At 31.8% G+C, this 25,327-nt stretch overlaps 1 protein-coding gene across 5 annotated transcripts in view; it reads left to right on the forward strand.

Annotated features, from left to right (window-relative positions):
• LOC106460365 (protein zwilch homolog) overlaps window positions 1-22,125 on the forward strand; it is a 32,329-nt gene extending 10,204 nt beyond the window's left edge. For 4 of the 5 annotated variants that reach the window (XM_022387071.1, XM_022387074.1, XM_022387072.1 and 1 more), the window contains 11 exons: window positions 1,117-1,202; window positions 2,490-2,645; window positions 5,295-5,366; window positions 9,084-9,177; window positions 9,704-9,850; window positions 14,296-14,375; window positions 14,596-14,752; window positions 16,112-16,277; window positions 18,882-18,980; window positions 21,010-21,131; window positions 21,759-22,125. In XM_022387071.1, coding sequence (XP_022242779.1) covers window positions 1,152-1,202; window positions 2,490-2,645; window positions 5,295-5,366; window positions 9,084-9,177; window positions 9,704-9,850; window positions 14,296-14,375; window positions 14,596-14,752; window positions 16,112-16,277; window positions 18,882-18,980; window positions 21,010-21,131; window positions 21,759-21,823 — 1,209 coding nt within the window. In that variant the 5' untranslated portion in view covers window positions 1,117-1,151 and the 3' untranslated portion in view covers window positions 21,824-22,125. Of the gene's footprint in view, window positions 1-1,116; window positions 1,203-2,489; window positions 2,646-5,294; window positions 5,367-9,083; window positions 9,178-9,703; window positions 9,851-14,295; window positions 14,376-14,595; window positions 14,753-16,111; window positions 16,278-18,881; window positions 18,981-21,009; window positions 21,132-21,758 lie in introns of those variants that run through there. The other variant, XM_022387075.1, reaches the window with a different exon arrangement.
• Window positions 22,126-25,327: the final 3,202 nt, after the last annotated feature.

Consider the following 25,327-nt stretch of genomic DNA (forward strand, 5'->3'; position numbering starts at 1 on the left):
TATATATATATATATATATATATATATATAAGACACATTTACATTGCATATCTTGGCATTATGTCACTAATAACTTACCTGAATTATGGTTAAAAAAAAAACAGAAAAAATATAACAATCAGCTGATATCTGTGCATGAGTGCCTTGTGTCATCTGCCAACTGGGGCCTCAGTTGAAGGGTTGTTTATACTTGTGTTTCCTACTCAGGTTCCCAGATGTTAGCACATCCAGTGTCTGGCTATTGATTCAAGCTTGTGGAGGGTTGTTGCTTTCTGCTGTAAGGGGAAAAATCTTTTGACAGTCATGGAAAAAAGTTGATCTCTTCTGTCAATGACAATTAATCTTTTGTTGAGTATAATAGCTTCCCATGGTGAAAGAGAGTAACTGAAAAATAGATTGGATATGGACAGTATAAGAAAACAAGCAAACACATTTGTAGTTTTATACATAAAATTCTTTATTTAACAAGCACAATGTTAGATCATCTAAACTGAGTGGGCCTTTTCCTGTGTACTGTCTGTCTTGTGAGGTTGATGGCAGGAAAACAAGAACCTAAATAAAGAGACAGAAGTGTGGAAATACCCAAGTTAAATACCATAGTGAAAAAATTCTAACTCAATGTCAGATATATGATAATATCACAGGTTACATAATTCAGTCAATCTCCTATATTCAATCTTAAGTGTACAGGTTTCTGTATTTCTTATTTGAATGGGAAGCATACAGGCTAGCTTAAGAAAAAAATGGCAGCATTTTGACTTTACATTTGTAAAATAATTAACACATGCTTCAGACCTTAAGATATCTGGTCAATGAAAATGTTATAAGAACATGCAGAAAGTACATAGAAATATAGAATAATATTACATGAATATATCCAAATAAAGATATGTTCTGTGCTAGTTTTGGAAGGGTAAAATCCATAATTATTTCAGTCATTACAGTATTAAGTTACCTATGAAATATATCAAAAGGAGACTGTTACTAAGACTGAAAACATTAAACAATTGATTAATATATATATAAGTTGCTTTGTAGAATGTGTTTTATCTAAATGAAAGAATGAAATGATTCAAAACTTTATTGACTAAAAGCTGCTTCGACATTTATTCACAGGACCTGTTTTGTCAAAAGATAATTTGCCATCACTTATGGACTTGAAATGTGAGCATCAGGCTAAGCTGTCGCAGAACCACCTTCTGGTATGTATTTGAGATAAGTTTCCAAAAATAAATCTACTAAAACAAAAATGAGTTTTTAAGGGAACTTTTAACATCATAGAAATCAAGTTTATTCATGTAACAGTATAGAAAGTTATGTCATCATAATTGTCAGTTATGAAGGGCTCAAAATCAATATTAGAAAACTAATAAATTTGTGATTAGTATTGTAGTTTGGTTGGAAAACTTAGAAGGCACTAGAAAAACATTGGCAGTACACATTTGAAAAAATTCTGCAGAAATTTACTCTTGAGTATCAGTAATTCTGTGATACAAGCATTTCAATCACTTACACTGCAAGGCTCTGAGCACATTAGGTTACCTTTAGTTATCAAGATTATTTCACTTGCTTGTGTTGTGCTGGTTTTGCATCCTCCTTTGAACTACATCACATACCCAATTTAAGTATAAAAATGGGATATTAGACTCATTTGATTAATTGACTAGCTGGCTAGGCTCATGCTATCTGGACTCTACATTACAGTTTTTATGACAACGTGGTAGAATTACTGGCCCCAAGTAACTGCTCATTGGAGGTAATAATAAATTAGAAATCATGTAAACTGCAGATGTTTTTTTCAACACTCAATTTGTCCATGTTTGACATAAAAGTTAGGCCTTTTGGCTTTTCATTCTTCGCCAACTTTTGGTTTTTAAATCTTAGTTTTTTAATAATAATAAAATACTTTTTGAGTATAGGTTAGGTTACCATCAGTGGAATATTGTAGATTTTGTCGATCTAGGCATTTGTGGCCGAGCTGCTCAAATCAAGAATTCTTTCACTTTATAATATATACGTAACACAGAAGGTTTATACGTGTAATTAGGTTATACATGTATTTACTAACATTTAATACATAAAATAATTAATTATGAGACAGTCATAGCTAAGTTTATTGTTGCTAGTAAGAGTCCCAGCTTAGTTAGTGGGGGAAAAAGTAACCAACAACTATTTATTTGTTCCTTCAAAAGCTCAGTTGTAAGGTATCTAATTATAAATATGTGCATTTTTTGATAAAGCCAGTTATATCAGAAAAAATGGTAGGAAACTATAAGATAAATGTTTTCAATATTTGTATAATTGTTTTGAATAGAACCTTCCAAAACCATAAGATTCGTTAGCTTTTGGGCTGTGATCAATGAGCTGGTGAATCTTGTTGTACGGGTGTAATTACTTTCAGTATTAATTGAAACATTTAGATTTTATACTCTGTATACTATATATTCATGTGAGTGACATCTTAAATGCAGGTTAAAACTTTCTTTCAGACAAAGACATCATATTTTGCTTCATACAGTTTATTATCATCATCAGAATTTCCTGATGAAACCACTGCATCAGAGGGTTGGATGACATTGCAATGTACATGGAACAAAGCCAGACATATTTTTGAACTTCCCCATGGTGATGTAAGCTGTGTCCTCGTAAGTGTATCTGGTATCTTGTTCAATCACCTTAATATACTTACTTTGCAACTTAAAAAACAAAGAATCAACAAACTTAAATATTAAAGTATATACTAATAACAACTGCTACAAACCAAGATAATTGTTGTATTTGTGTTTATCAATCCAAGATTTGGTGAAGCATGTAAACCAAAGAAGTATGTATATTGTGATCAAAGTGAAAGCATCATATAGTTTCCTGTTTGTATATCATGACTTGAAAGCCTGGAAATTGGAGGTTTGAGAATTTGTTTTTTAACTAAATAAACTTTTCATAATATAAATTTATTTTCTTCAACTTATATACATGTTTTAGGTTTTCCTTTCTCAATTTAATTTATTTTAAAATTAGTGACTAATGTATGCATTTTATTTGTCTTTTAATCAAGTGCAATTCATACTATCTCTCAGTTCATTATTAGCTTTCTTACAGACAATTAAAGATGTCATGAAGGCATACTACATATTTTCTAACTCACTTATTTGATATATTCTGATACAAATATGTAATCTCTTCTCACATCTAGATTTCGTGATTCAGTGCTCTCCTCGATATGCAGAATGTTTTGCTTATCACTAGTCTTGAGTCTCCCACCTAATCTCACGTCTCCACATGATATTGCATACAAATGAGCATGAGACAACCCTCCACCAATAGAAGTGTGACACTAACTTCTAGTGCAGCTGGCTTCCTCTATTCTGATTGTTCGATCATCACTTCTCGATTTGGCACTTGTGTTAAGACATCTTTTTTTTTTGCTTGTATGAGATTTCTGAACATCAACATTTGGTTGAAGTATCTATATCTACAAAACCAACTGTTGTGGAAATATTATTTATTTTTATTTTCAAACTGTTCTATCTCTGCAGATTTTGTGGCTCTTATTTCCCATAACATAAATTACACAGAGATGGTCATTTCCATGCTGTCTTGTTTTGAACATCTGGACATTGGCATTGAGTGCTTCTTTGTCTGTCAGGGGATGTGACGCCTATTGTATGATGGGTAGTGGAGTCTTGCATGTGGTCTGGGCCTTTTTCAGGTTTTGACATGGATTTTTTTGTCTGTAAGAACATGGATTTTGGACAGACTTTTCATACCACCTAAATCTACAAATACTTTTTCCATGCAGCTGTAGACTTACCTCGACATTCTGTGTCCTTCCCTGCCATTTCTTCTTAAGTATGTTACCTTTTTCCACTTTGTCCTATTTCTTATTATTCTTCAGAATATTATGTTTTTCCTCCTTCCCCTGATATCTGAGTCCATGCTAAAACAATTTTTGTCTACTTCACTTTGGTGCCTGTATGCCTCATCCTCCTCAACTGATTGACACACAGGCTTTGGCTTACAGTTGAGCTCAATCCCTTTTTTTGGACTCCCAAACACTGGAATCTTTTCTTCAAGTTTGGGATTCTGATCCATTGTTCTCTGTTAGTTTTTCTCCCCTTCACCTTACTCTCACTACCCTTTTACATTATCTATCTTCCATCCATCCCTTTTTTTTGAAGCAATCTGTTGTTCCCCTAATGTGTTTTCAGTGGACACTTCCTTTTATTCTACATTGTTGCTTTCTTCTTCCTCGGTCTTGTCCCTTCTTACATGGTTACTCTGTTGCTGGAATTTGTAGGGGAAGAATGCCCTTATTAACCAAGAATGCTTACCTCCCTCTTATCTCAGGGACTTTTGTCTGGCTCCTTTTCCCCATTAATAGGTTTTTGGTGGGGCTACCTGATTCTTTGTAGTCACGGGCTGAGGCCATGCATCAACATTTTTCCTTGACCACCTTTGTGTCCCATCTTTTCCAAGCTCCTTCTGTTCAAGTTGCTGTCTCCTGTCCTTCTAACTCCACTTCCTGTTCTTCCATCTGTTTTATCACTGTCTGTAGGTTTCAGCATGAACAGTCTCATTGGTAACAATCCTCTGTGCCCATTTGGCTCAATTTGTGTATCTATGAGTTATTTTTCCAGCTGACCGTTAATGGCTACAGGTTTTATCCGTTGGCTTTACCCAATGTTTTTTCTTGCCTTCTCCCTTGTCTCTTGTTGCCTTACCTTTCCCTCCTCCAGGGGATCTTGTCTCCCACCAACATCTCTCAAAGACAGTATTCGACTTTTTTGGCCAAGGATACTATCTAAAAGGTTTCTTACCCTTCTCTAGGATTTATTCCCATCTGTTTGTCATTCGACAATACACCAAGGATTGGTATCTGGTAATCAGTCTGTCACATCTCCATCAGTTTCTTGATCTTTCTCAATTTCTTCACATTCCCGTATCCCCAGCATTCAGACATTACTTTCAATCTGTACATCACAGTTGACTTTATCAGTTCCAAGCTCTTTCTTTTGGCTTGGCATCAGTCACATATATGTTTGTTTGTTTTTTTGTAATTTAGTGCATGATCTTGATCATCATATTAAACTAAACTACAGAACTTTTATATCTTACATAAGATCATTTAATTTGTATTAAAATGAATTTATCATAATTATACATTGTTTTTGCTTATTAAATTAAATTTACTTTAATCTGAAATGTCTATATACATAAATAGGTGAGTTTCGAGTGCAACTTGGGTATGTTTTTTTCCTTCAGACTAATCTTACTGTGAACAACTAATTTTTCAGAATGTTCATCCTGTTTCTGGAGATGAGAGAAGTCCAGCATTTATTCTACATAAGGAACTACTGAAATTACAGGTACGTAATATTTTTTGCAAGTTTTCCATCTTACAATGTGTATCAATCTGTTGAAGGTATTGTTGTAACATTGTTTTTTCATTTGGCAGGTTCTTTGAAATTTTTTTGTGAATGTAATTCAAAGTCCAATCCATGTAAATGATAAATAAATTTATTTCTTTCTTTGCATTTCTACAGGTTTTTACACTTTGTACTTTGCAGGCCTATGTTTAAAGCCATACTAACTTTACTACACAACATAAAAATCAACTTGCTTGTACAAAGTAACTCAATATGCATAATATGCAGGTCCAAATACTTCTCTAAAAATGAAATCATGCTGCTTCATTTACTATACTGGCTAGAAGACAATCTTCTTAAATATTTTCTTGGTGCGTTACTGACTCCATATTTATATCTACCCTTGAATGTATTAAAAAACTTTTCCAGATGTTCTAGTCCTATCTAATTTCAACATCATCATCATTACAGCTGACAAATTATAACATTAAAGATATAGTTTATAACACTGACCTCTTCCTGGATTGAGAAGTCTCTTGAATACTCCTAAGGCAAAAATAAAACACTACACTAAATTGTTAATTCACCAAGTCTCTTTGGTGGTTTTCTGAGACCCATTGTATATTGATGGGTTGGCAATATGTCCTTCATTATCTCTAGCTGTCCTTTCACAAAAGTAGTTCATCCTATGTATTTGATGAAATGAATCCTCTGGAAGCTCAATCCTTGATAATCTTCTGGAAGTAGTCTCACCAGGAATTATTGGCTTCTCTGCAGATTGAGATTCTACTGACTAGTTCTTCTATGGAGATACTCAGTTTGACATTCTCTTACCAATGTACTTCACAGTAGATGATCTTTGGCTTGAATAGCCTATCCTCTGAACACCTAATTAAGTTTGGTGTTTGTCCTTTATTGTAACAGGAGTTATACAGCCATTCCAGTTCTTTTCTGGAGTTACCCATTTCACTATTCTGTCTCTGATGTACTAACAAAGATGACCTTTGGCTTGTATTGCCTATCTTCCAAACACTTACTTATTTTTGAAGTTTATCCTCTCTTGGAACAAGGACTATACAGCCATTCTATTATGCCTCCATGGAATCCTATTTTACCAGAATGAACATCATAATTACTTTTTATTTCATCACAAGCACATTTAAGTTTTTCAAAGTAAAGGTATGTACAACATCTTTATTCTTCACATTCATGAGGCATGTCTGAGTATTTGATTTCATTATTCCCCAGTCACTAGATGAAGGATTATTGCTAATAAATCCTGGTATAAATATTTCACTTATTGGTTGTTCATTGTCACTAGAAAGTTCATCCTCTGATGCAGTAATTGCCATGTAGAACATGGGGATTTTCTGGTCATAGACTGTAGAGCTATTTGAATATATTTATATATCTCCACATGAAGTCAATTCCCAATATTCACTTCTCCTCGATGTCACTTACTCCCACAACATGAGGCACAGAGAAGCTTCCCTTTTGCTAGAACTTTATTTCTGCCTGTTGTTTGCATCAGCCCCTTTTCTTTCTTCATTTTTGGAGTTCATTTGCCATATTTCATTAATACTTAGGGTTGAATGATTTTTGTAGCTGTAAAACCAGTATCAATCAGTCTAACCCATGGTTTTACATCAATAAATCCATGGACTCGTGGATGATTTTCCTCAAATTATGAACTTCTTCTCTCATTTGGGATAGATGGAATATTTTCAGCTCAATTTTGTCTCATAAGTCTACATAGTTCTTATTTTCTTGATGTCTTGTTAGCATAGAGTTCTTAGTTTCTGTTTGGGCTCTATAACAGTTATTGATTTCATACAGTCTCAACTGTGATGGCCAGGTTACTCGCATCTATAATAGTTGGCTCTTTCTGGTGTCCTTTTATAATAGCTTTTATTTCATAAAGGTTTTTGCCTGTAGTTCCTGGCAATATGTCCCTTCAAGTTACACGTAAAATATCTATTGTCCTGTGGTTTATTTCTTCTGTTGTGTTTAACTAGTTGTCTAACTAATACTTTCTGTTCTTCTACACTATTAATAGGGAGAATTAATGTTTCGATACTACTCAGTCTGATAGCCCTTTAACTTTGAGATGGTGTCTTTAGTTGTTTATCTGCAACCTAAATGGAATCTAGTTCCATTTCCAACTGCAGAGCTTCCTTCAAAGATGTACAACTATTTTACTTCAGTCTAATTCTCATATCCTTGTCTTTTATGGCATCTATAAGTTAGTCATGTGCTAACAAATCCATTATTTCATAAGGATCATCCAAGCAATAAATTGAGAAAGTATTTCCAAATTTCTTTGCCCATTTGGCTAAGGTGTCTTTTTTTTTTCCCCTCCTCACTCTGTTCCAGAACTTTGCTCTGAATACTTATTTCTGGTGGCACTGCAAACCTGTTGGATAAGGTAGCTACCATGCTTAATAGTTATGACTTTCATCTGGAAAGTTAATGTAATTAAAGCTTGTCTTTTTAAATTGAGAAAAAAAGATAGATTCTTCACTATTCCACCTGTACACTCTGGAAGTGATCATGACCTGTGCATGGTACATATCCCACGGTACCTTCCCTTGATAATCCATTGGTTTCTCTACTGGCTGATGTTGAACTTGTCATTTAAATTATTGAACTGGATGCAGTATTGTCATTACTGCGGTAGACCAGGAAGGTCCTTCAATACCAGATAGCACAGTAGTAATTCTCCAATTCATATTTTGTATTAGATTGTTTTATCAGTTGAAACAATTGAGCCAATGCAGAAAAGAATGTGGCTACTTTAATCTGTGCATTAAATTCTTCTTCTTTATTCTATCATTGGTTTCCTTTTCTATCTTGTTGATGTTCTTATTTTGTCTTTATAAAATAATATTTCGTATTACAATATTTGCGTTTGAAGATCTTTATTGTAGTATCATAGCATGAGGCAAGTATATTTAAAGCTTTATTTTCTTTTATAACCAGACTATAAATTAAAGTTGTGTTAGTTAGGTTGCATTATGATGAAAAGTTGACATATTGGCATATGATGCATGTGCACTTGTGCAAACTGGAAAATCTGAAAATATTCCAGTATAGTATGAATAAAAATTTAGAAAAAATATAGCCATCCTGAATGTAATAGCATCACAGAAACTATTGATTACCAGGCATAGTTTGTTTACATTTTTGTTCAAGACAATTTGAAAGTTAGTTTTGGTAGTAAGCGGTGAATTTAATACATAGGCTTAAAATATGCAAATTTGTCAGTTAAAAAACATAAGTCAAAGCTGTCTGTGTGTTAGACTAATTTGACAAAAGGTTTAACAAATTAGTTTCAGAATAAGGCATGAACTCCATGGGTTATTTTTAAACTGTTTTATTGTTTAAACAAAAATGTATTAATAATATTTCAGATTCATAACATGAGAAAAGTTATTAAATGAACAACTCAGTAATGTTTTCAACTTGTTATTATTTTTCTTTTTGATTAACAACCTATATGTATGTTGTTGTTTTTTCTTTTGTTAAATGATTTGTATACTGAATAGGAAAATTATTATTATAGGCTCTGATGCTGGAGTCAAAATCTAAAAACTAGTGAAATATAAAAAAGAAGAATGTTCATTGTGTTGTTTATTTAATAAAGGTTTATTCTAGTACATGGTTTCATTCAAGATTGTATGATGATTCTGTGATTTCTTTTACATATTATGACTTTAGGGCTTGACATGTGGCTTACAGACAGGGGAAATAGTGTGGAGTCCCCAAGAAGCTGACCATTCCCTGACTGATCAACTGACATTAATGATACAAGGTTGGTTCACTGTAATGTGACCTGAAGCTGTTAAAATTAATTCTTTAAGTGACAGGAGGAACACACTTAAATTTTTTATTTGTGTCATCTGTTTAAGTACCTCAGTTCATGCATCAGAATTCATGTACTTAAGTCAATTTTTATAAGACCATAAAGCAAGAAAATGTATGACAGTTTCAATCAGCTGTCATAATGTGTTAGATTTGTTTGATTGTCTTTTTCAAGCAAAACAACACTCTAAGGATAAATTCTTTGAATATCTGATTGTATAAATGAGACCACAAAAACAGTGAATATCACAAATCAGAATTTTGTATGTAATTTAGAAATTAGGAAATAATTCAAACAACAAAAGCAAATTATGTGATAGTATGATTATGTATGGAAACTTGTGAAAATTTTAAATAACATTCTTTGTACTCATGATGATTTATTTGAAATGAAAATTTATTTATTAGGGATCTAGTGGTCTTGAATGTAGCAGGGGATCCGAAATTATATTCTCATTATCTTTGTGCACATATAGGACTACAGGAAAGAGGACTGCGAAAAAAGACTGAGAATCAGCAGGTACCTTTAGACTCTACTGATTTTGATAGTTGTCTAGAAGCAGCTGTGTTGGGTAAACGAGAAAGTTTGGACTTTACTGACCATCTTTGGACTCTCTTGTCAGGTTAGTTATTGTTATGCAAATTACTAAGGATGAGCTTTTATAAATTCTACACAGCAATGAACGTAAAGGATAAAGTATGGATGAATAGAATGTTTTTCAACTGCTCATCAGCCTGGTGGTTAGGGCACTCGACTCACCATCTTTGGGTCATAGGTTTGAATCCCATCACTGAACATACTCATATTTTCAAGTGTGGGAACATTATAATGTGATGTTCAATCCCACCATTCATTGGTAAAAGAGTATTTCAACAGTTGGCAGTGGGTGGTATTGACTAGCTGCCTTCCTTGTAGTCTATCACTTGAATCTTAGGGACAGTTAGCACAGAAAACTCTCTTGTTGCTTTGCAGGGAATTCATTAAAGAAAAACTATTTACAGACCAAATATTTTAATTTTGATTATGAAATGTAAAAGGATATTTATAGAATTGAAAAAATGTTAGTGATTGAACAGAAAACAAACTTTTAGACTTCTGATTGTAAATTGAGATTGTAGATAAGATCCTAAGGTATCCTTATCCATTTCTTGTGGAAGTATGGTTTCCAAATAATCCTTAGTGTCTGGACTTGCTTTTCATGTCAGAAAAATTTATCATATTTAACTTGTAAATTATATGTATGTAACTTCTTTTTTGTAATAATTTATTACTTTCAACTTTCTGACATACTCATCAAATTATTTTTTAAGAAACATGTATATACTTTAAAATATGCATGTATGTTTATCTACAAGAATGAAAGTTGATAATGCTGATATCTTATCTGCTTAAGTCTTAGTATATATATATATATATATATATGTATGTATATAAACTGGTTTTATAGTCATTCAAGACAGATCACATTACAGTATTTTTATGGTCAAAACTTTGCCACTTCTACATTTTTTCAAGCATAATGACTTACAGATACTATTTATCTAATCAAAAACACCTTAAGTGTGAAAAAAAAAGGATTCAGCGTGCGACTTAAAGGAATGAAATAAAAATTGGCTGCCAAACTGGTAGCTATACTTATAGCATTGATAAGAATTTTACAGCAAATATTCATTCATTAGTTAGCCATGCCACATTTTTGTTCAACTTTGGGCATGATGGTGGGTAAAATTAAATACATGGCCTAGTTAACTAATGAATAAATATTTGCTGTAAACTTCTTATCAATGCTATAAGTGTAGCTACCAGTTTGGCCACCAATTTTGATTTAATTCCTTTAATTTTCTCAACATGGGCTTGGTCCATTTGACCATCCACGTGACCTCTTTGTACTTGTATAAAGTCTTTATGGATTTGATACTAATAACTTAATATCGTATCTATATCTTCACAAAATTTGGCAGCCTTTCAGTAAACTGAAAGTCTTTCACATACAAAAAATCATATTTTTAGTGAATTATTTTAAATAAACTAAAAAAGATTTGTCCATGAATATATCAAGTATTTGTTTTGACTAGTCCATATGCATAGTGATTTTCATATTAAGATTAAAAATACTTTCCTTCATCTTAAAATTCTCAGATGTGATTGGTGGAATCTCTAAAACCTCCTAAATATATTTTGTCTAATATAAAAGACTGTTTAGTGTAGGTAGTATTATTAATTAATTAATTTTGTGTTTGTAATTCATTGATGTTGAAGCTATGGAGATTTCTAGAAGGCCTAAGTGATAGACATAGCTGCGACCAGATGAGTGGAAACAGAGTAAAAGTAAAGTCACATGAAGAGAAGTTCCATTGGAAAAAAAAAGTTAAAAAATGTAAATTTAACCATCCTGGGAGTGAATGGCATAACAGTTGATATGTTAGAGTGAGATTAACAGTTTGAAAGAAATAAGGAGAATAATTTGTCGTGTCAAAGGATGTTCTAAATTATTGAACCTGCCTGTGTGGACTTTGACAACAGGCAAACAATTATTGGAAGTATGAAAAACATATGATTATTCGAAGTTCAGGATACAACTATGGTAACTCAAGCGACAGCATAAGTGAATTATACACAGATACTATGGTGATAAAAATAGAGAAAAATAGTTCTAAAGCAATTGAATTGGCCTAAGTGGACTTTTGATAAGAAGAAGAGAACTGTTTAGTGTTTAAGATACAACTATGATCTCCATAGTGTAAAGAATTTTATACGTGCATTTAACTTGTTTCGAATATATATATATATATATATATATTATTTTAAAAACAAGTGTAGTGCGTGCTGTTCGTTTATTGTCAAATTTATCATCAACAAGTTAGACACCTACTGTAGAAGAATCCTTAGACCATCACACCCATATGTTTACATTACTATATATATATATGTATACTACTAAAAAGTAGTTTGACACAATTCAAATGTTTGTTTTCAGTAAAACTTTATATTTTCTCTATCCTAACTCTATACAAGGTTGGTCAATCTGACTGAACTCGTAACCTCTAAAATGACTTCAAATTGTAACATGAAACTACATTCGTTTATCCTAAGTAGCTTTAAACTCGTATTTATAATTAAATGTTGTTATTTTATTGCTCTTTAAATCCTGTCTAACTACTATTTGCACCATTACAAGTTGTGAATCACTTGGGAAATGTGGATCTCGCGTATGCTATCAAATTACGTTACCCCTGAGCTGCTCGCATGCATGCCTTGTGAAGCATTTTTATTATATTATTTACATTACACACACACACCACCAAAAACTGAGGTGTCTAAGTTCAAAAATGCTGTCACAATCAGTGAAAAATTCTTTTTTTTTCCCTCCATTTGAGGTTTGTTTTGAATTTCATGCAAAGCTACATGAGGGCTATCTGCATTAGCCAGCCCTAATTTAGCAGTGCAAGACTAGAGGGAAGGCAAATAGTCATCACCACCCACCACCAACTCTTGGCCTACTCTTTTATCAACGAATAGTGGGATTGACCATCACATTATAACGGTGAAAGGCCGAGCATCTTTGGTGGAGCGGGGATTTGACCCCCGTGACCTGCAGATTGCAAGTCAAGCTCCCAAACCACCTGGCCATGCATGTTATTATTATATATTCTTTGGTGCATTATATAATTTAATAAAAATTATTTAATGCACTACTATCATCAGTATAAAAAAAGTAGGATTAAGTGTCATGAGCAATCAACAGCAAGAAAAAAGGAGACTATGATAAGTACTTTATTTCTTGTTTTTCAAGTTTATTCTTTATATATTATTATAAAAGTAACTAAAATGTAAAAATGGGGATTTCTTTAGGTTAGTTAAGTTAGATTAATTAAAATGTGTATGTCTGAACAAAGTTAACACAAATCTTCTAATCTTTTTATAATGTTTAGTGTTGAAAAGATAACCTCTACTTGTGTAAGTATCTGAAATGCACTGTAAGTATCAGATTAGACTTTTAACTAGTATTGCACAGTTTGATGGGTTTAATAAGTTCATACATTCAGTATATTATACACGTGTACATGCACACACACATTTGCCTATGTCCACATATACCTTTGTAATCTTGTTTAGGTAAGGAAAATTTGAACTGAGGTTTCTTTTTTTTTCTAACACACTATTAAAAATATTTTATTAAACCCTGTGCAACAGGCATTTATTTCATACACTAATAATTAACAGGTTTTACATTGAAATGCTGTATTTCTTACAGATAACACATTGCACACAACTGGAAATTGTAATATTATAACCATGCAAATGACTATTCATCAAGACTATGTTCATAATTAATGTTTTAGAGATGGCTTTACTTTTTATCCAATTCTTGACATTTCAATTTGATATTGACTAAGGTTACTGTAAACAGCAACTATAACCTAGCATTGATGTTACATGCTTACACTTAGACTGTAGATAAGATAGTAAAATATCCTTGACCATCTCTTCTGAAACAGCTGTAATCCAAGACATCTTTAGTGTCTGGAGTTGTTTGACTCATTTTTATCAGTCTGGTAATAATTGAATATACTCTTACTTTAATAGATAAGTGAAAATATTTCCAAAAATATTTATTTCATTCACAGGCAATTATATAGAAAAATATAAAGTTAATGATATCTTATGAGTCCACACTCCTGTCCTGTTGCTGAAAGATTCAGTTAAGCTATACCTATAATGCACACAGGTAAAGAATACAATACATATGTAAATGACGATGTTGACTGGTGGTTCACTAACTCGCATATTTTGCCACTGTGTATAACTGTGATCTACAGTATTGATTATTACTAAATGAAATTTAAGCATTTCATGTTAACTTGATCATTAAAAAGAAACTGACAAACATATTGATAAGGTACATGTGTGGAAGTAGCAATCTACTGGGGAAGTCATAAAAATTACATTTCGTTGCTTTACCTTAGAAGGTATTATAAGACTGTAATTTAGGAAAGTTTTTCTTGTGTATTATCTTTGTATTTTTTATGTTTACCAGTTGATTCATCAAAAGACTTACTTTTTTAGGCTGCTCTTCTTTCGAAGAACTCAAGATGGCTCTGGCATTTATTTTCAAACAATTGAATTCAAAAGAAATGAGACCATTGGTATGTGGTATTTTTATATAAAAGATTTCTAGTCCTTGACCACTACATAGGCAACTAGGAATGATTGCTTTTAAAATTCATGTACCTCAGAAAATTCTGAGATCGTAGCTATTCTGCAGATCTTTGTAATAGTATATAGAAGCAACAATTTCTTGCATGATTTCAAGAGAATATTTAAGTACATGTTACTTAGAATTTATTACCAGTTTTTTTTAAATAGATATTTAGAAAAAACTCAACAACTCTTGGGAAGTTCATACGTCAACTTCATCACGAGGACCTTGAAACACCATCACTAGAAGGAATGAAACCTCTAGAGATGCTGGTGGAAATTGGAGTAGAGAAACTTCGTAGGGACTACACAAGTATTTTTGTTGGTAAATAAACATGTTTTTTAACTATAAACTGTCTTTTTTTTCACCTTAATTTGATAGAAATTTTGTGTTAGCTGAGTATTTCCAATAACTTGTCTTTATTTTTATTCATAGATACAGCAACCAAAAAAATTCTGTGCAACGTGTATTTACATATATATAGAGGGATGCTGATAAAAGTTTGAGTATATTCCTATGAAAAGTTATAGGCATTTTCTGTTTATAGTCAATAAGCTCCTCCTCATAATTAAAATAGAAACATACTTACATAAATCTACAAGTTTGTATTATAAATATTTTAGCAGAATATATTGATATACAGAAGAACCTTCACACTTACTTGGTCTATATTAGGATACAGTGTAAAATATTACTTTTCTTACAACATTGATTATTTTTCATTGTCTTGAACATTCTCACACAAGTAGAAAATATAATCTGACAAGGATATATGTATAGTGAGTCTGTGAAATGATGTAGAGCCAAAGGACACAACATTTTAAAAAAAGAAGCCCTCAAAAATCTCCATGTAATCCAAAAAATCACACAAAGCATTATATTTAGGATAACAATGGACTTCAAAAAACACTCCAAGCCAATGAAGAGTAACATCATCATCTGTAAAATGGAGGCTATATATTACAAAATAAAATCCTTCTATCAAAGACTCGATGCAAATGAAGCTTTTCTTATGTTTTTCATAACATAATAAACAAGGATTTGAAATTGATGATGACTCTCAAACTTCCAGTCACATCTTAAAATCAAAGGCTTTTTCCATAAGAAAGATGGCCAAATAAATTGAAATGACAGCTTATCTGCCAAATCTGGTAGTGCAGCATTTGTAGGATTTTGTGCCTTTGGCCTGCCTTAATGTGGTCTCAAAAGCCAGTGTTATTGCATAGTAAAGGGCCATGTGATAGTTTATCAAGATGTGTGGTCTAAGATTAACCTCACCATCCCTTGTAGAAAATTAATTTTATAATAGAAATTGTTATTTGAGGAATGATGAATAATCTTGGCCATCAGATTGTGTATAGGAACATTGGACATCATTCTTGCCAAGTACAATGAACCTTTAGTAGTAAGTTACATGGTAATTGTGTAAAAAGATAAGCTATTTTGACATTTCTTCTGGAATCATTTTTGCATAAAGAAAAAATTAGCACTTGTATGATAAACTGAAGTTTCAGTAGACATACGGTTTCAGATATTTGATTACCTTATTAAGCAATGTTTTAATTTTTTTAATGAAACGATATGCTCATTTCATTAAATTTATTGTTAAATTTGTCCAGACATGATAATTAAAATGGCAGGTAAGATATTTGTTTTTACTTTTTTTTCTATATTATTTTCCAGGTTTAGAACTTGCCACTCAGGAACAACTACAACCATTTCTACAATCTTCTGGAAACATTGTATTAGCATTACCAGAACTTCAGAAGCTTCAAAATGTTTTAGAAGTTATTGTTCTTAGCAAAACATTTCTCCAACTTCCAAGACAGACGCTTAGTTCTTACACAAGGTAAGTAATTGTTGAAATAACTTTTTGTAAAAATGTTTGCTTGAAAAGTGTAGGTTTATGAATAACAAATATTATTATGTATTTTATAAAATGTTTTCTTTCACCTTAATGATTACATGAATCCAAATTTTACCATATTTTAGCCCATGTGCTCAAAGTTGGAATTTAGGTTTATAATGTTTCTTTTATTAATATAACTATGTCAAAAAGTAACGAGTGATTCTTGTTTAGTGTTTTGGTTTTCCAAAACACTGTACTGTTAATAATTGAATGTATTTGGGGAAAATTACTCTGAGTCACTGTTTTCCTTTTTCTTGCTTTTCAACAGTTTGTTTTACATGTTCTTCAAAAACTTCTAATGAATCATATTTAGTTAATCCAAGAAACATATTATTTAACTTTTGGTAGTTTTGATTTGTAAGAAGGTATTTCATTTGCAAAAGTTTAATGTGTCCATTTGAAATTTGTTTGAAAACTTTAATTTTAGATCCAGCTTCCCTGTACAGCCCTAACACAAGAATGAATAAAACTATTAATTTATGTTTATCTTCATTTAACCTTTTTTCAATTCTTTGCATTTGAAATATACAAGTGAGTTCTAAATTGTAACCTTGAAACTGTATTGGAGTGTAACTGAGAGATCAACAGAAGCTCTATGATATTCACAGTTACAATTATTAGTTGTTACTAAGAAGTAATATGCTATGTATTTAAATAAATTCATTAATTTCAGCTAATGAACTTTTAGGAATGTCATAATTTAACTTGTGTTTAATTATGTTGTTAATTGGTTGTGTTATTTACATAACTTAAAAACTACTGTGTGAATGTGGCCAGTTTTTAACTTGACTAATTGTTAGGATTGTTGATTGATGGTAATATTGGATGTGTTTAAGTTTAAAGGTAGCAACATATACCACAAGGGAGAAATAATGAGATGGGTTACATTTAGGAAACACAATACTAGCAAAGCAAGACATAATTAATAGGGTTAAATGTGTGTAATTATACAAAGGGTTGAGTATGTTATAGTGATTTTGAATATGCAAGTCACAGGACATCAACAACCAATATAAAGTCACAATGGAACATTGTTTGGCATTTGGTAGATAGTGTGATGTCACTAAATATTCATTGCTTTTGAAAGAGAATGTTACAGTTCTCATTGTTGCAAAGTTGCCAACAGTAAGATCATAAGTATGTGTTCAGATCAAGGATTTAGAATTGTATAGAAAAATATACCCCTTGTTCTTGATGGCATTGGAAAATATACGAATATGGATCAACTTGGAGCACCAAGACCATCCAGAAAAAAGACCTGCAATTAGTTGTACCCCTGGTTTAATATGAAAAGTGTGATGTCTTGTAACAGGAGAGACTCCACAAACATAAAGATCATGGAAAAAAACATACATGTGTATCAGGCAACAATATGCAGCATAATCAAGAGGATATCTGTCTGCAAAAATGACAAAAGTGATGTTTACACGAGTTGCTTCCATAAAACATCCATTCAATCATCACATACCTCATGCAGGTGGAGAATGAAATAGGTATTCATGTTCTTACATACAAAGGCATGTCAGTAAAGTATAGATATCTGTAAGTTGAAATTTTTGAAGCAGCTACTGGGAAACTATCATCTTTGTTTACTAGGTGACTTCTGGAAGGCATGAGAGGAGTAGTGTTATGGTTCTGACAGAACAGCCTAAAGATAGACTAAATTAAGAAAGAAGCCATAATGACCTTCTCGATTTAATAATTTTTAATGAAAATTTCCCTTTTTGAATCCCCTGTATTGACATTCTTCTCTTGACAAATATAGTAAAAACAAATGTACCCAGAATTTTCACAACAAATCATTGCTTAAATATTGGGAGTTTGATAAAAAGTTATTCCATTTTGAAAAGTGTACATCAAGTGCATCTTTATGAATAGAACCTATGTTGCAGGGCTATTTTCAAGATGCATGGGCATTAGATAGAGCATGAACAGATGTGACAACATGGGCTGTAATGATGTAGGGAGGCTCCAAATTCATTTTAATATAATCTACTCAACCTTTGTATTATAAGTTTTGTACCTTTTGGTTATATATGAAAGAATACAAAAGTTTTAATATTTGTGAAATTTTTATTGAACTAATTTGAGATTCTTATCTTCAGTGAAACAACTGTGTGTGAATCACTGCAATTCATTAATGTACACAATTATCTTTGTAAGTATGAATGAGATGTCATAATTTCAGATTAATTTGGCTCAAGAGTTTATCAGTTATCATACACTAATCTTGTGGTAAAATAAAATAAATTTTTTAATAGTTCATATGATGCACAGTCAATAAAGTCACAAAGTTTTCATTAACTCAAAGGGCATACAAACTTTTGGCTTATCCTACTCTTTCTTTCTATGGTGTTGAACTGCTAATAAAATGATAAAAGAAAGGGATTATTCTATCTCTTACAGAAATTCTGTTGAAAAAATAAGGTTTCTTGGCCAATACACTTTTTACTGATGTATTTGTTCAGGCACTGTAACATGTGGGATATATTTGTTTTTTGTTTAAGCTATATTCACGGACTCTATTTTTACTTTTACTTCTAGAGAAGCCTTGAAATTTTATTCCACAATTCCGAGTGTGGACCCAAACCATATTTTTCACTTTCCAGTTCAAATCTCCAGTGTTCATCAATTGCTAGAAAGGTACAAGTTGCTGAGCTAACCTCTATATTGCTACATCATATCTCAGTCTATCTCGCTATTTTCTCTCTCTCTCTCTTTCTTTTTCTTTTTTTTTTTACTTCCTGTTGTTCAAATGTTTGTCTATTTTTCAATAATGTTATTTTTTTTGCTATGTTAATTATTTCTTCAATTATTTGCTGCATGCATTGTAGCACTATTAAGTTCGTAGTAATTTAAAAATGAGAATGAGTACTTTGAATTAATTTTTCCTGGAAATTTAGATTGTAGTTTTATCTACTTTCCCTTAGTGTGAGATCTACAGAACTCTTTTGTAGAGTATATAATACCTCATTAATCACTTTGTTATCCAGGAAATGTTTTTTGGAGAATTTATGGTTTATTTTACACCTCAATAATAGCTGTAACTGTTGTTCTTGCAACATTTTAATATTAAATTTTAGTATTTAGATTAAATCTAAATCTATATATGTTTGTTTACTTAAGCACTGTATGATGAACATATGTTTTGGATATTTATAGAATACTCAACAATATCACTGATTCTTCATTCAATTTATCAAGTTGTGTTTAATGTTGATGCGTTATCTCCACCTTATCTGTGACTGTAGTTGGTTTTCCTGTGATAAAAGTAACTTGATACTATTTCTGGCTATATAAACTGTTAATACAAGATTTAGGAGTATCTAACTGTATTGAATGCAGTATCTGACACCATATGATTGCCAGTAATTATTGCAAGATTTTTTTTCATAATTTAGGCATGTTAACATTTTATATGAAACTGAAAACTGTAATTGCAGTTTGTAATTAGTCAAGATTTCATTTTGCAAAGACAGAAAGGGGCTAATCTGCCTACCCTTAACCTAATGATTCATATAAATGTAATATTACATTCAAAAGTTACTTGTTGTAGTGCCTGTGAATGTATTATCAAACCATCATCGCCTCCGATGTTAAGAAACGTATAGAAGTTAAACTATGTATTTTTTCTTAAATGTGGGATGTGTGCAAGAGATGTATACAGAGGGTTAAGTATGTTACATTTAAATGATTTTAAATATGCAAATTGGCAAGTCTCATGACAACCACAGCTGACATATAGTCCTGGTGGAACAAAATTATAAGAACTACATTTTAACATTGTTTGACATTTCATACGTAGTGTGATACCATTCAAAACTGATTGGTTTTGGGAAAGGTACGTAACAGCCCTTTCTAACACAAAATATACGTACACTCGAACTTTTAAGATCAACTTGGTATACCAAGACCATCTAGAAAGATATTTGCAATGTATAATACCCCAATAGTGGTAAGGAAAGTGCAGCACCATGTAACAGATCAGAATCCATGAACATAAAGGCCATTGGGAAAAGCTGTCCATATGTTTTAGGCAACAGTACACAACATAATCTAGAAAGATTTCTATCTGTAAAAGTGATATAAGTCGCATGTAAAAATATTGCTTTCATAAATTACAACTGTTGCATATCTCAAGCAGTTGGAGAATAAAATGGATATTCATGCTATTCTAAACAAAGACGTACCAGTGAAATCACTGGCCACATAAACTCTGTGTGACTGAACTATTGAAGCTGGTCCTGGGAGACTGTTGTCCTCCTATGCTAAATAGATTATGAAAAGCTAATAGGGAAGAGTGGTGAAATTTAGACATAAACTTAAAATGGAGTTTCTATCGGCGGAAACTATGCTTTTGAGTCATTGTCCAGGTCATGGCATCGTGGACTGTAATGAACTGGGGAAGTTCTAAAATAATTTTAATACAATGTAGTCAATCTCTATTGAAATTTGTTAAACATTTATGAAGCAAACGGAGAAATTAGTTTTTTTGTTATATTGTTATATATCTACAACTGTTATCTTTTGTAAGTTAAATATTTTTCTATAAATATGTATATATACATATATATATATATAGACACACACACACACACACACATATCTACATAGGGCATTGTATAAATGGTACAGCTCAGATTAACAATTTTTTTATGCTATTTTACTAAAGGTTACCAGTCTTGGAATGGAGAGTCTCTTTGAAAAGCCAAGATAAACATTATCATGTCCAAACTATTTGCCAAATAGCAACTAAACCTCCTTTTGATCATTGTTTGGCATACAAACCCACAGGTCAGTTGTTTGTAGATCAAATATATCTTCATTATGAACTAAAAGAGTTTATTTTATTGATGGTGTGCAAGATTATGTGATACATGTAGGTCTAAGTGTTACTGGAATACTGTACTTTTGTGTTATTTTATCACGCGTTACAGCCTTTACAGTAAGAAAGAATATTCTTTAGAACAGGTACGACATTTTGATCACTAGTGCAATCATTCTCAAGCAGAAAAGTTTTATCTATAAAACTTATGTACTTGAGAATGATTGCACCAGTGATCGACACACCATACAAGTTTTATCTTTAAAACTTATGTACTTGAGAATGATTGCACCAGTGATCGACACACCATACAAGTTTTATCTATAAAACTTATGTACTTGAGAATGATTGCACCAGTGATCGAAACACCATACCTGTTCTAAAAAATATTCTTCCTTACTGTAAAAACTGTAACTTGTAATAAAATAATGCTTATAATCAGTAAGTAAACTCAAAATGAAACTATTAATTATGCATTTGTGCTCATATAAGTAGAATAATATGTGATTCCATATAACATTTTTCAAAGCCTGCTCAAATTTAAGTATCTGCTCAAAATACTTAATTGTTATTTAACATATTTCTTTTCTCAACAGGTCACGAGTTTTCCAATTATGTAACGAAGATCAATTGTATTCAGGATACAGTTCGAAAAACATAAACACAATTTCCAATTTGTATCTGTTTTGTTTTGTTATTTGCTCTGTATTAAATATACATATTGTTCGTTATTATATGACGAATAGTAGTCTAAGTTCATAATATACCATCTTGTCAAAGTAAACTACTTTTATATGTATTCATCATATACTTAGATAAAGATATTAGATAAATAAATATTATAATTATTTTGATGATATTCTAGAAAGTTATTATACATCAGTCTCAACTTAATTTCCAGCCTTAACTGTATGGTTTTCAGCAAAACAAGCTCTTGGATTATTTTTAAAACAATGAAAACAACTTAAGCTTGACATAAAGTATAATTTTCATTTGAATATATAAGATAATTGACAATTTCTCTTTCTTTGTATTATTTCAAAACACATTTCAGCATAGAAGGTTGCTGAGATACAAATCAAAATAACTCATTCTAATTGAACAATGTAGTCATTTTAAGTGTAGGAGCTTGGCGCACAAGCACAACTGAACGTATAACTGTGAGCTATGGTTGGACAATTTTTTTTTTTTATTTGAAGTGCCATTTCAATTACTTTTTCTGTCTGTTGTTTTGAAGTTGATATGATATTTTAAAATAAATTAATGTAAAATCACATTAATGTCATTTCTCATTCATTAAAATTAACATGCCAGATTTTATTTCATACCCTACTTTTATTTTTTTGATTGGAAGTGAGAAAACGAATAGAAGTATCAAAAATATTCTCACTTCCAACTTTTTTCCCATAAATAATTAAAGATGTATGTACTACCTAAGGAGATAACATATTAATGGAAGTCTTTGTTGATGTCTTTCCATTGTTATACTACTGTTTAAGCCCCCCAGTGGCACAGCGGTATGTCTGCTGACTTACAACGCTAAAAACCGGGTTTCATACCCGTGGTGGGCAGAGCGGAGATAGCTCATTGTGTAGCTTTGTGCTTAATTCCAAAACAAACAAATTACTGTTCAAATTTAGTTTATATTACCAAGACTTTGTAATGCAAAATTGAGTACTTTTCTCTCGCTTGGTGAGAGTTTTATAAACTTTGAGCAAAGTTTTATAAAAGTCCACATTGAAAAGGGTAATTGAATGTGGTGTGCTATAGAGCTTTATTAAAACATAAATTTTCAATTGAGGGTGCACTGGAAATGTTTGAAGTACCATATATCTATAGAAGTATATAAATTAAGTAAATTAATATATATTGTGTACATATTAATTAGAACTGGCACTTGAAATATATAACAATACTGTTAGCATCATGCTTCCTCTTTCACATTATTAGTTGCAATAATATAGATGTGGAACTTATTGAAAGTGAATGAGTAGCTCCAACTGTGAGAATTACCTTAAGGAATAAAAATTGTTTACAAAAGCTCACTTAAGTATGTAATAAGATGTATTGCAGCTTAGCAATTTGGAATAGTTATTTTCTTTTTCATAAATATTAATTCACCCGTTAGTCACACTAACAATAATTAATGCCATCATTTATGTTGAGATGCAACTTAAGAAGATTAAGTGGTTATTTTGCTCATCACTTGCTCAGCCAGTGTCATTATCAAACAACTTTGTTACAGTATTAGCTGTCTCTGAATGATTTTAGCATACTACATGAAAAATACCTGGTGAAGGAGTTGGTATACTTGTCGTTACAGAGATGACATGAGTATGGTTGCCTATTTGGTAACTGTTTTAAAATTTAAAAAAAAACGTATATAGAGATTAATATACAAAATTTCTTAAAACCAATTTACAGAATAGTAAAAGAAAAAGCTTGGTGGTATACATGTAAAATAGATCTTCAATGATGATTCAATGTAGCTGAGAATGAGAGAGAATTTCCTCAACCCTTGAGATTCATGATGAGCTTGTTTTTGTTATATATGTACGTGTTTGGACGTGGCATTAAATCAGAGAAAGTTTGTATGACTGTGATCTTGTTTGTTTTTTACTTTTAACTTTTTTCTGATTAGGATTACAATATTTTTCTATGCAACTACATAGTATGGTCTAGAGTACAACTATTTTGTTTCGCGTAAAAACTGTATGATGAAATATTAACTGTAAACAGTATTTAAGCGAATAATTTATTTTCAAAAACTGATTGGAGTAATACAGTGTACAAGGGGTTGAGTACATTTTATTAAAACGATTTTGAATGTGCAAATCATCAAGTCACATGAGAACCACAGCCTATATAAAGTGGCTGGGATGGCATGTATCAAAACTAGATTTTGAAATTGTTTCTCGTTACGTTGGTAGTGTAATGGCCATTGAATATTTATCAATCTTGGGAAGGATTTGTAACATCTGTTTCTGACACCAAAATATTCATGAAACAAGTCATACTACAGCCGTGGTGAGCAGAGTGTGGTATTTTGTAACGGGTGAGAATCAATTATCACGAAAGTTATTGGCAAAATACCGTCGTCTTGTTCCAGACAAAAAGGATTTCTGCCTGGAAAAGTTACACAACCTGCTTCTACGACATTCCTGTTCAATTGTCGCATACCTCAGGCAGCTGGAGGATGAAATGGATATTCTTGCTATATCATTTAAAGACGTACCATTTAAGTCACCCAGGAATTTCTTTGCTGTCAAACTATTGAAATGGGCACTGCGAAACTACTCTAGGTCGAATATAGAAAGCATTCATGTGGGTGTGGTGAGTTTTGGACATGGTAGCATTGCATAGAACCTTTTACAATGGAAAGTATCCTGCAGGTGCTATTGTCAAGATGCACGGTCAACAGATAGAGCATGAGCACATGTGTTGTCTTAGACTGTAATGACGCTGTGAGGCTCCAAAACCATTTCGAATATAACGTATTCAGCTTCTATATTATTGTAGATGTTATTTATTCATTTTAAGCTACTTAACTCGTGTTTTGTTTTTATTGTTACTAGGTGACTATGACACACAAAATTTGCTCCGAGATATGCCATTTGTTTTCACATTCACAATAGGTTGTTTTATGTAATATAACGCTTTTGGTTTCCATGTAATTTCAACATTTTTAATGTACGACAAAAGGCTGGCGTGTTTGCTTATGTCCAATACAGATAATTAAATATATTCTGCATCCTACTGCAACGCTTATAAACGCGTATTTACGTTAAGTATTAAGATCATCTGCTGAATTAACGCCATATAAAATGTGAACCGACCTGTAGAAATAAAAAAAAAAACAGCAACTGTAATTAATAAAAATGATAATTTATACGATATATGTTTTACCATATCCAGAATTTTATATATATAAAAAAAAGATCTGATATGAATGAAGCTTATTTTTATAGAGTTGATACTCAAATGAAATATAAGAAGAACAATGCAAAAGTCTCCTAAAAAATATAAAGAGAGGAAATGGCATTAGTTTATGGGTTCTGCTAGTAGTTAGTTATAATTGGACCGATCGCAGTATATCGGGATGCGAATCCGAAGGGCCCGTGGAGGAGTTTCGTGTGACGTCACTCATATGGTTACTGTTTATTAG

Source organism: Limulus polyphemus, unplaced genomic scaffold (assembly GCF_000517525.1).
Source record: "Limulus polyphemus unplaced genomic scaffold, Limulus_polyphemus-2.1.2 Scaffold760, whole genome shotgun sequence".
NCBI lineage: Eukaryota > Metazoa > Arthropoda > Merostomata > Xiphosura > Limulidae > Limulus > Limulus polyphemus.